The sequence below is a fragment of the Lagenorhynchus albirostris genome, chromosome 18 (genome assembly GCF_949774975.1).
Source record: "Lagenorhynchus albirostris chromosome 18, mLagAlb1.1, whole genome shotgun sequence".
Classification (NCBI taxonomy): Eukaryota; Metazoa; Chordata; class Mammalia; order Artiodactyla; family Delphinidae; genus Lagenorhynchus; species Lagenorhynchus albirostris.
Window position 1 is genome coordinate 67,986,992 of NC_083112.1, and position 12,338 is coordinate 67,999,329.

General features: G+C 36.1%; 1 protein-coding gene across 1 annotated transcript in view; it reads left to right on the forward strand.

Annotated features, from left to right (window-relative positions):
- Nucleotides 1-327: 327 nt before the first annotated feature.
- Nucleotides 328-12,338, forward strand: part of TM9SF2 (transmembrane 9 superfamily member 2) — a 38,032-nt gene continuing 26,021 nt past the window's right edge. Inside the window, exons 1-5 of the mRNA XM_060129090.1 lie at nucleotides 328-399; nucleotides 1,763-1,890; nucleotides 7,701-7,830; nucleotides 10,787-10,911; nucleotides 11,811-11,922. Of these exons, the coding sequence (XP_059985073.1) occupies nucleotides 328-399; nucleotides 1,763-1,890; nucleotides 7,701-7,830; nucleotides 10,787-10,911; nucleotides 11,811-11,922 (567 nt within the window). The remainder of the gene's footprint in view (nucleotides 400-1,762; nucleotides 1,891-7,700; nucleotides 7,831-10,786; nucleotides 10,912-11,810; nucleotides 11,923-12,338) is intronic.

Sequence of the window (12,338 nt, forward strand, 5' to 3'; positions counted from 1 at the left end):
TTGCCGAGAGGTGGGATGTGGGGTGTGGAGTTTCTGTTTTCTAAGATAGGAAAGTCTGGGGGAAGAGCAGGTTTGGAGGGAATGGGGAAGAGTTTGTTTTGACATGACATGAGATGTTTGGTAGGCATACAAGTAGGGATGTTGAGTTAACAGTTGAAAATATGTGTCTGCAGTTTGGAGGAGGGATTCAGCCTAGATACGTGTATTTGAGAACCATTAGTGTATAGTTGGTATTTGAAGCCAGGAATTGATCAACTCCCCAAGGGAGTGCGTAAAAATAGCGAAGAGAAGAATTCCAAGGACCGGGCCTTGGGGCAGTTGGTATTAATGGGTCAGGAAGACGGAGGAGGAGTCAGCAAAGAAGACTTCGTCATAGGGCTGTTAGGAGGGTTACATGAGGTAATAAGCGTTTATTATGATGGATAAGTGTCGTCTTTAGGGTTGCTATTTTCCTTCACAATTGAACACACCGTTGACTTCCTGAGCCCGGTGAGCGTCGGACTGCGGTGTAAGATTTGCTACTTTTGTGGTAACTAATAATGTCTCTTCTCTGCTTTAAGTTTGACACATCCCTCTGATTCCTTAGTATGTATACGTTTGTTTTTTTCATTTCCCGGTCTTTTAGATGGAACCTATAAGGTTCATATAAAATTTAAACTATTAAATATTTACATAAATATTGCGGTATTCACAGAAATAGCAACGCCTTGAGAACGAAACTATTGGCTGACAGGTGGCAGCAGTGAACTACACTTGAAACATTGGTTTGTCAGATGATGTACAATAACTGGTTTAGGGATTTTAATAAATAATGTTTAAAAGAATGGACTACTCTGAAGTGAAACATATGCAAGTTGGGTTTTTTTTTTTACTCCCTGTAATAAAGTTTGAATTTATTAAAAGGTGTATTGGACTATATATAGTTACATTATGGAGTATATATAATTAGTTTAATAAATTATAGCCTTAAGAAAACTAGGAAATGGATTTTTTAAATTAAGACATAAATAGGCCCTGGTAAAGTAAACCTACGTTATATAATATGTTGTGAATAATATAATGTGTGTGTTTTCATGCTCATGAAATAAGTCCTAGACTCCAGAATTGGAGGACTCCTTAGTTTTTAAACTTTGGTTTAAAAAATTATCAATTTTTGTTTCAACTTTGTTATTACATAGCATCCTAAAAATTGACAATCTTTTCAAATGTGAGTAAAAAGAATCACATTTATTCTGATTCTAGACATCCAGATTTAACTTTTTCTTGTGTCATCACAGTCTGTGTTGTTCACTGCTGAACCTCCATAACCTGGTGCATAGGAGACACTTAACAAATATCCACTGAATGAATAATACATAGACATAAAACCTTACCTGTTTATTAATAGGAAGCCTTCAAATCCATAATTTCCAAAACATTATCAGGGGACATTACTATGGAGATACTGATGTTGTTTTGTTCTATGTGTGGGTATTTTCCCCTCCTAGGACTCACTTATATTTAAGAGATGGGTTGGTTGAAATTATCAAAAATAAAAATAAAAACTGTTACTTAGAAAAATTGATGATTTAGTGTTTTAGAGAAACAGAATAAGATTGAAGTTTAAATCTGCTTGATCTGTGGGGAATTTCTATATGTTTATTATCAATATTAATGCACTTAAGTAATTTAAGGAGACCAGTGCTTTTACTCTATTTATGTTACAGGCATGAAGGACCTGGATATTTTTTCTTAATTTGCTTTCCACTTTATTTTAATACAGTTTACATTTAATAAGGAGGAGACCTGTAAGCTTGTTTGTACAAAAACATACCATACAGAGAAAGCTGAAGACAAACAAAAGTTAGAATTCTTGAAAAAAAGCATGTTACTGAATTATCAACATCACTGGTAAGACGTGGAGATTTGGGATTTTGGGCTTTTTCCTTTTCAAGAAGAAACCTCTGTTTCATTGAATGTGTAAATACTTCATTGATTCTATAAAAATAGCAAATAAATTTATTTCCTTTTTTTGTTATTAGTAATATGAAGTAGTGACTTTTATTTGCCAGAGGATTACTAAGGTTGACAGCTTAAAGTATCATCATTTTCTGCACTTAGATTATTGTAATATCTGGTACTTGTTTAGATACACAGACCTGTTTCCTAGAGCACTTCTTTTATTCATACATAGTTAAAAGGAGCATATTTGTGCTTTGGGAAAGGACCTGGATCAGTCTTCTAGAAAAATACTGTTATTTTGTACTTGCAGGCCGTGAAAAAGATCATAGGAAAACAAAATTTAACTTTCATTTGATATTTGAGAAATAGCATCTACTTCCAATAAAAATACTTATAATTTGTGTAATCTGTTTTTTATTTTATAAACATGACGTAACATTAACAATGTTTTTACCAGTTTGCATTATAATCAAAAAGCATTAAAAAAATTTTTTTTTGCTTCCCCAGGAGTATTTACTTACTATACAATATTCAAACAGTATTAAAAAAGGGTCTCAAAAACCCAACTTTTTAAATATAACCAATTGTTATTCTTCCAGATAATTTTGCCAACAAATGCCTGTATTCTCTGGTGGTCATGGTTTACATATGTTTTGCCTCTTCCAAAAAGTGTAAGGTGCTGGAGGTGGTGAACAGGAAGACTATTTTTGTAGACTTCCTCTTGAATGTTTGTCCTGTCACTATCTCAGACCCGTTTGCCCTCACTCAGGGAGGTGAGAACCATTGATTTCAGTTTGGACATGACCAGATCCTGTGGCTCAGTAGGATTGTTGGAACCTCTCATTCCCTCTTGCCTCCTTGGTTTCTCCCCATCCTCGTAGAACAAAAAAGTCCTAGAGAGGGGCAACCCTGGGTCACATGCCCATTCATGAACGAGTCTGTGATTAGGGTGATTCACTCTGATTGGCTAGACCTGGGTAAAATACAACTGAACCACATAGAAATGAGTCTCCCATAGCAGGGCTCTGTTAGAAGGAAGGAAACGTACCTGTTACACTTGCATCAGCTTCTTTCTCATCTGACCCTCAGTGCTAACAGGAACTTGAAAGTCTCCTCCATGTCTTCATTTCTTTGGTTTCTGGTAAGCCAAGAGCTTTTTTCCTGTAAGCTACTGTGAGAATACTACTTAATTGCTGAGTTAATGTAACTCAGGATACATTTCTCATTCATCAGTAATTGAAAAGTTTCCCTTGGTGTTTTCTCTTTGCTTAAAATTGTTCTTTCCAGCCTTCAAAATCATATTTAAGGCTCAGTCCTTATGAGCCTTAAGGCTCATTTTCACCCCTTCTACCTCCATTTACTCTGACAGCTGTCCATTTGTTGACTGAATGAAAGAATGACTCTTTAGGTCACTATGGGTGATTTTTTTTTTTTTAACTTATTTATTTTTGCTGTGTTGCGTCTTCGTTTCTGTGCGAGGGCTTTCTCTAGTTGTGGCAAGCGTGGGCCACTCTTCATTGCGGTGCACGGGCCTCTCACTATCGCGGCCTCTTTTGTTGCGGAGCACAGGCTCCAGACGTGCAGGCTCAGTAGTTGTGGCTCACGGGCCTAGTTGCTCCGCGGCATGTGGGATCCTCCCAGACCAGGGCTCGAACCCGTGTCCCCTGCATTAGCAGGCAGATTCTCAACCACTGAGCCACCAGGGAAGCCCACTATGGGTGATTTTTAGCTTTCTCTTCTACCCTCTGTTCTTAGAATCCTGTTTAGAGTCTTCCTCTTAAAGATAACAGAAGCACCTCTTCTTCAGTAGATTCCTGACAATAAAGTACTTAGAAATATTTTTAACTTATTTATGATGCAATTAACATAGGTACTGTTTTGATCCCAAGATGCTTAATAACAAGAAGAATAATTTAAAATAGTTGCAAACTTCAACAATTCTGCCTAAAAAAATAAACTGGAACAATGCTGGTGGATAGTGATTTTTGTAGTTGAATCAGAAAAGTTTATTATTTCAGGTCTGAATCCATTAACAAAAACTCTAAGCCATATCACAGATATACAGTCTGGTAATTCTAGGCAATGGGCTTTAGTCCTTAAATCAGTTCATTACACATTTAGAAAATATTTGATTCATATTGATGCATTTACGTGAACCATTAGTTGAGTATATTTCTGTCCTTGGCTGACTTCAGACATTTTTACTATGTAATTTGATTTTAAGCATAGATAGCAGAGTTGACAGAGATGAAATAGCAGGAACCCTTAGAAATATGAAAGATTATACAAAGTGTTTTCTACTACCCTCAACTTCTTTAATCCTGCTCCCCAGAGGTAGCACTATTATTTCTCCTGTATGTTTCCAGATTTTTTTAATATAAATTTATTTATTTATTTTTGGCTGTGTTGGGTCTTTGTTGCTGTGCACAAGCTTTCTTTAGTTGTGGTGAGTGGGGGCTACTCTTTGTTGCGGTGCGCGGGCTTCTCATTGTCGTGGCTTCTTGTTGTGAGGCACGGGCTCTAGGCGCGCAGGCTTCAGTAGTTGTGGCACGTGGGCTCAGTAGTTGTGGCTTGCGGGCTCTAGAGCTCAGGCTCAGTAGTTGTAGCACACGGGCTTCGTTGCTCCGTGGCATGTGGGATCTTCCCAGGCCAGGGCTCGAACCCATGTCCCTTGCATTGGCAGGCAGATTCTTAACCACTGCGCCACCAGGGAAAGCCCTGTTTCCAGATTTCTATGCACATGTAGGTATATAAAAGAGTATGTACCGGGCTTCCCTGGTGGCGCAGTGGTTGAGAGTCCGCCTGCCAATGCAGGGGACATGGGTTCGTGCCCCGGTCCAGGAAGATCCCACATGCCACCGAGCGGCTGGGCCCGTGGGCCATGGCTGCTAAGCCTGTGCGTCTGGAGCCTGTGCTCCGCAACGGGAGAGGCCACAACAGTGAGAGGCCCACGTACCGCAAAAAAAAAAAGAGTATGTACCTTTTAAAATAACAATGGAATTATTGTACACATTGTTCTGAAATTGATCACTTTGTTTAAGAAAATATGGGCATTTTTCCATGTAAAGCACATCTATAGATCTATATCTACTTCATTCTTTTTGTAATTGTATACCATTCCGTCACATGAGTGAACTGTAGTTCTTCCCCCATAGCACTTTAACCACACTACCTTCTGAACGAATAAAATGACTGATTATTAGTTAGTGCACCAACTCATTGTTCTCATTATAGAGAACAGTCAGTTAATTAACAGTAGTTAATTTTTATATCTAAATTGATGAATACTTTCAATTCTTATTTGGGACTTTAGAATGTAATTTGAGGATCTTCTTGGCTTACTCTGTGAATAACGTTAAGCTACTTCTTGATTCTTGAGACTGACTGATTTTTTTTTATATAAATTTATTTACTTATTGATTTTTGGCTGCTTTGGGTCTTCATTGCTGCACACAGGCTTTCTCTAGTTGCGGCAAGCAGGAGCTACCCTTCGCTGCAGTGCGCAGGCTTCCCATTGCAGTGGCTTCTTTCTTGTTGCTGAGCATGGACTCTAGGTACATGGGCTTCAGTAGTTGTGGCTCACGGGCTTAGTTGCTCCGCGGCGTGTGGGATCTTCCCGGACCAGGGCTCGAACCTGTGTCCCCTGCATTGACAGGCAGATTCTTAACCATTGCACCACCAGGGAAGTCCCCTGACTAATGTTTTGATACCAGCAGCAGACACTTGAATTCCCTCTACTCTACAAGTTTTGTGATTATACTTTTTGCCTAAGTTTCCACATCTTTGTGACATTTTATTTATAAAAGTGTAATTTATTTAGCTAGTTATCAAAGTACTTAAATTTTTTTAGTACCATAAAACCACCAGACTCTGGCTTATTGGACAGAGAGGGGTCTTTGAAGATATTTTAGTCTAGTGAGTGCCAATCTTGGATCCCGTAGGCTGGCAAAGGGGAATGATGTGCTATTTTCAAAAATTCAAAACCCCAGTTAGATAGTGTAAATTAACTTATATTAAAACTATGAAAAAAAATAAAAATAAATAAATTTTAAAAACTATGTAGAATAACCTAAATACCAAGTTTCTTTGCTTTTGGCTGCACTTTTTTTATTTTTTTGAGTGTACTGTGGCAACATGGGTTATTCCATTCTCATCAGAAACTCTAGAAATTAATTTATTGGGAAAATTGATTTATTAATAAATGAAGCTTGACTGCCAGAAGTGTTTCAGATGGAGCCCATGAGGGTAGAGGGAAATAATGGAAGGCAGTCCTTAATGGTAAAAAATTGGGGCCAGTCATTCGACCTTTAACCTTTTGAGTCCTCTTCTTTTACTCTTTTTCACTATATCAGATTGAAAATAGAATTTTTAAATATTTTTGGTGTTATGAATTTCAATAGCTACTACTTCCCAACTTAGCAAGGCAGTAATTGAAAATTATATTCTTTAAGTTTTCTTACATTTATTTCCAAGGGTTTGTTGGGTTTTGTTTCCAGCCAGGCAAAGGTTATGTCAAGGCATTATATAAATGATAAATTTAGGATGTTCACCTTCAAAAAAAACCCTAAATTGCCCCTTAATTCTCATTTTGTAACTAGCACTGTAATTTTATGTAGTACTCTCTCTGATAGTGTAAAGATATTAAAATTAATATATTGCTCTTTTATATTCATTGACTGAACTTCATTGTCTATCTAAAAAATTAAAGCAATTAACTGATTCTTGAGGCCTCCAAAAAATCTGAATTATTTATATTATATAGCATGGTTTTCATGCTTCTGATATTTTAGTATTTTCATGGGAACTACTAGCCTGCTGGCTATAATAATAATAAACTTAATAGTGTAGGTGATTCTAAAATTTAGTATATTGGGTACTATTAAATAGCATTTAAGTGTGACGAGACATGTTTTATTAGGTCATTAACGTACACCCTGGGTGAATATAGAATCATAATTTTACTTCCTAAGGCATACATTAATTCACAAATAAAACATGCCCTGGAGTGTTGTCTTATGACTGTAATACAGCTAGTATATTTTTAGTAATTTTAAAAATTTGTATCCTGTGATGCGTTTTGGGCATAGGAGACCCTATGCTTGCACTTTAATGTAATTATACAGGACTACAAAATTTTACTCTTTATTTTTATCCTTTTTTTAAAAAAAGTTTTTTCACTATAGAACTTGAAAGATTTATTTCTCTAACTTTATAGCAGCATTTCTTTTAGACATAAGTTGGATTTACACGGTTTTAATAGATGATACTATTATTTTCACTTTTTCGCGTGGCCCTTCAGTTGAATATTTCCCTATATCTTGGCAGTTATATTCTTCTCCTTTTTATTGAATTACATGAGTAATAAAAGACGTTTGTTTCTATACTATTCCATAAACTGTTCCCAAGGAACTAAATATATTGCTTTGCACCTATTTAGAGCTGTTGAGTGTTCGCTGAAGGTAAATTATCTTTAGGTGTCTAGATAATGGTATTGTTATATTAGCGATCGCAGTAAATTAATTTATTTACTCCTTTTCAAAGAAGGTGTAGAGATTTTTTTTCCCACTACAGTGTGTCAGATATTGGCACAATACTATTACTTATGAAGTACCACATTTTATCAAAATTCTTTGATTGTAGTTTTGACACCTTAAGGCATTTTTAGACATTTAAATTTTACAAAGTGTTGACACAGATTTGGGAAGTAATTCTTAGTCATGTTTGGTGGTTTCTAACTTGACTTTTATTTCTGTGCATAGGATTGTGGATAATATGCCGGTAACATGGTGTTATGATGTTGAAGATGGTCAGAGGTTCTGTAATCCTGGATTTCCTATTGGCTGTTACATTACAGATAAAGGCCATGCAAAAGATGCCTGTGTTATTAATGTAAGTTTGTGATAAACTAACTCTATGCTATTTTTTAAAATATGGCTTTTTGGTAGAAGGAGTCAATCTTTATCTGGACAAAAATTGTTATATTCATTGAATGAGTGCAGTTCAGATGTTCTGAAGGACAACTACTCTGTCCTTTTTTTTATTTTTTTGACTGTGACGTGCAGGTTGCAGAATCTTAGCTCCCCGACCAGGGATTGAACCCGGGCTGCTGCAGTGAAAGCGCTGAGTCCTAACCACTGGAACACCAGGGAATTCCCATACCTAGTCTTTAAATTTAAGCCAGATTAACAATTTATAACTCTAGAACTAAAATAATTCAGATTCAGTTTAACATTTACTGGCAGTGTCTCTTATATGCTAAACACTATGCTATGGGCTAGGACTTTGTATGTTCTGACTCTGTTAAAAGTTAAATTCATAAATCTTACATATTAAAAAAAGGTTCATGGTTGACTGCCAAAAAGACATCATAATAAGTCCATGAAATTTGTATTGCAAATTTAAGTCCGTAGAATATTGTATTGTAAAAGTTTGATATTATACCTTTTTAAAAAGGTATCAATCTTTGAGGCCATTCTTTTACAATTTAAAAAATAAAATAATAAAGTGAAGACATTAATTTAGAAAGTAATCAAAATTATTGGGGATATATATTAAATTTTGTATAATGAAGTCAACCTGATTTAATCTCTTAATGAATATGACCTGGTAGTAGAAGTTAGCATGAGCTTGATCATGAAACTGGTTATTTGGTTAATGCTTTTGTGAGAGTTGACCAAGGACTCTTGAATAATTTAGGTTATTGGTTTATTCTGAAGTTTTAAACTTCTGTGGAGGAAAAGTGTTAAAATGTGTAACATTTAGCATGCTCATAACATATAATATTTAAAATTTTATTTGTTTTATTTTCTAAGGGAAAAGCTAGACAATAAGAGATGTCTTGTCAGGTACTTTTAAAGTTTTATGTAAAAATTAAAACTTTAAAGAAGTGTAATTTGTACCTCTGCCAGTTAGTTTTGGCTTATAAAGAGTTTAAGCTTATGGAGGCATAACTCTCCCAGACTTCAGACAATACTACAAAGCTACAAAAATCCAAACAGCATGGTATTGGCAGAAAAACAGAAATATGAATCAGTGGAACAGAATAGAGAGCCTAGAAATAAACCCACACACAACTATGGTCAATTAATATTCAACCAAGAGGCAGGAATATGCAATGGAGAAAAGACAATCTCTTTAGCAAGTGGTGCTGGGAAAGCTAGACAGCCACATGTAAATCAGTGAACTTAGAACTCTCCCTCACACCATACACAAAAATAAACTCAAAGTGGCTTAAAGACTTTATAAGACATGACACCATAAAACTCCTAGACGAGAACATAGGCAAAACATTTTCTGACATGTTTTCTCATGTAGTAATGTTTTCTTAGGTCAGTCTTCCAAGGCAATAGAAGTAAAAGCAAAAATAAACAAATGGGACCTAATCAAACTTATAAGCTTTTGCACAGCAAAGGAAACCATAAGCAAAATGAAAAGACAGTCTACAGATTGGGAGAAGATATTTGCAAATGATGCAGCTGACAAGGGCTTAATTTCCAAAATATACGAACAGCTCATACAACTCAACAACAACAAAAAACAAACCAATCAAAAAAATGGCCTGAAGACGTAAATAGACATTTCTCCACAGAAGACATACAGATGGCTAGTAGGCACGTGAAAAGATGTTTAACATCACTGGTTATTAGAGAAATGAGAATCAAAATACTACAATGAGGTATCACTTCATAACGGTCAGAATGGCCATCATCGAAAAGTCTACAAATAATAAATGCTGGACAGGGTGTGGAGAAAAGAGAACCCTCCTACACTGTTGCTGGGAATGTAAGTTGGTGCAGCCACTATGGAAGACAGTATGGAAGTTCCTTAAGAAACTAAAAATAGAGTTACCATATGATCCAGCAATCCCACTCCTGGGCGTGTATCCGGAAAAGATAAAAACACTAATTCAAAAAGATCCATGCACCCCAATATTCATAGCAGCACTATTTATAATAGCCAAGACATGGAAGCAACCTAAATGTCCATTAGCAGATGAGTGGATAAAGAAGATGTGGTATATACACACACACAATGGAATATTACTCAGCCATAGAAAGGAATGAGATAATACCTCTTGCAGCAACATGGTTGGACCTAGAGATTATCATACTAAGTGAAGTGCATCAGACAGAGAAAGACAAATATATGATATCACTTATATGTGGGATCTAAAAAAGTGATACAAATGAACTTATTTACAAAATAGAAACAGATTCACAGACATAGAAAACAAACTTATGGTTACCAAAGGGGAAGGGGGGGGAGGATAAATTAGGAGTTTTGGATTAGTTGATACAAACTACTATAAATAAAATATAAACAAGGTTGTACTGTATAGCACAGGGAACTATATTCAATATCTTGTAATAACCTACAGTGGAAAAGAATATATATATATAACTGAATCACTTTGCTGTACGCCAGGAACTAGCACAGCATTGTACTTCTATTAAAAAATATACTTCAGGGCTTCCCTGGTGGCGCAGTGGTTGAGAGTCCGCCTGCCGATGCAGGGGACACGGGTTCGTGCCCCGGTCCAGGAAGATCCCACATGCCGCGGAGCTGCTAGGCCCGTGAGCCATGGCCGCTGAGCCTGCACATCCGGAGCCTGTGCTCCGCAACGGGAGAGGCCACAACAGTGAGAGGCCCGCGTACCGCAAAAAAAAAACAAAACAAACAACTACAATTTAAAAAAAAAAGTTAAAACTTACACATTTTTATGGGGAAGGATTAAAATTCTGTCCAAGTTCAAATTTTCTTACTTGTTTTGGCTTATTTTAAAATTTTATATTTCGACACTTTTATAGCCAGTTTTCTACCACTAACTTTAAGTTCTGCTCCACAGTCAGAATTCCATGAAAGAGATACATTTTACATCTTTAACCATGTTGATATCAAAATATACTACCATGTTGTTGAAACTGGATCCATGGGAGCAAGATTAGTGGCTGCTAAACTTGAACCAAAAAGGTAATTATACAATAGATAAAAATAAATAACTGTAAGTGAAATTTAGACCCAAAGAATAAATATTTTGGGACCAATTAACTTTTTCCTTAATCAGTATTCTGGCGTATAATTTGGTGTTTTAATTGATTTTACTAAAACTTCCTTTAGCATGGTTTGTTATTGAGTTATGGGTTTCCCAGAGAAACCATACAAATATTTATTTTCCTGTCATGGTAAGTAGCCAGGGTGCCTTTTTGTTTTGTTTTTCAGTCAGTTTTTGACAGCTTTTCTATGTCAGCTTGGAATGGAGAACATAAGTGGTTAGGACCATGTTCCCTTCTACAGTGGAAAAGCATTACCTCAGATATTTGCGGCTTTCAGAGGCCCAAATGAGCTGATTAGTGTGTCATTTCGAAAGTCTCCATGCAGTGTTAGATGCCAGTATGTGATAAGTCATTGAAAGGGCATCTCTTCAAATTGTCAGCTTTTTTAGTGTGAAAGTACTCCTCAGTTATTTGTGAGATGCTTCTTTGATTGAGTATTCTTTTCTTTCCATGACTCCCCACTCCCCCACCCAACTGATATAGCCATTTTCTTGTGCCACTAGTGGTAAAGCAATGCATGCCGTAACAGGATGGCAGTTAATTTAAACTCCCTCAGTGTTTGTTTTGATTTCTTCAAAGATTATTTAATGCTCTTCAAGTAATGTTTTCCAAAGTTTGGTTCTTATTTTGAGTAACAATTTTGTACACTTATAACTAAGCCATTTATTTATATGAAGTAAATATTCGTACTATTCAGTGTGATATGAATCACTTTTGACTATCAGCAGCATTGTGAAATACGTACAAAATCTCCAACCTTACTCCATTTAAAAAAACTATTTTATCAGCATCTTGCCAAAATGTTTCTTCCCACAGCTTCAAGCACACCCATATAGATAAAACAGACTGCTCTGGACCCCCCATGGATATAAGTAACAAGGCTTCTGGGGAGATCAGAATTGCCTATACTTATTCTGTTAGCTTCCAGGTGAGTGTGATTTTTATCTTTAGTATAACTCAGAAATTGATTTTAAATTCATATTACTTAAACCAATTAAAAATATGATTAGCTTGTCAAATAGATAAGCTTTTAATGAGTTAATTTTTGGAATAGTTTGTCAGTGCACCAGGCAACATAATTGCCCTCGAAACTAAGTCTTCGTTTAAATAAGAAGTATGGGGAATTGGAGAACTGAGCCTGATTAAAAGTGTTGAGCCATAGGAGATACAAACAAGGCAAAAGGTAGAAATGAGGCATGAAGGATGGTATGAAAGTGTCAAAGATACGCAGCAAGCATTTGGGCAAACAACACCATTTTTAAAATCAGGATTTGAGTGTAAACTTAAATGGAGAGTTTCCTGATGGTAGATAATCTATATAGGTTCTTACGTAATTCAAGGGAG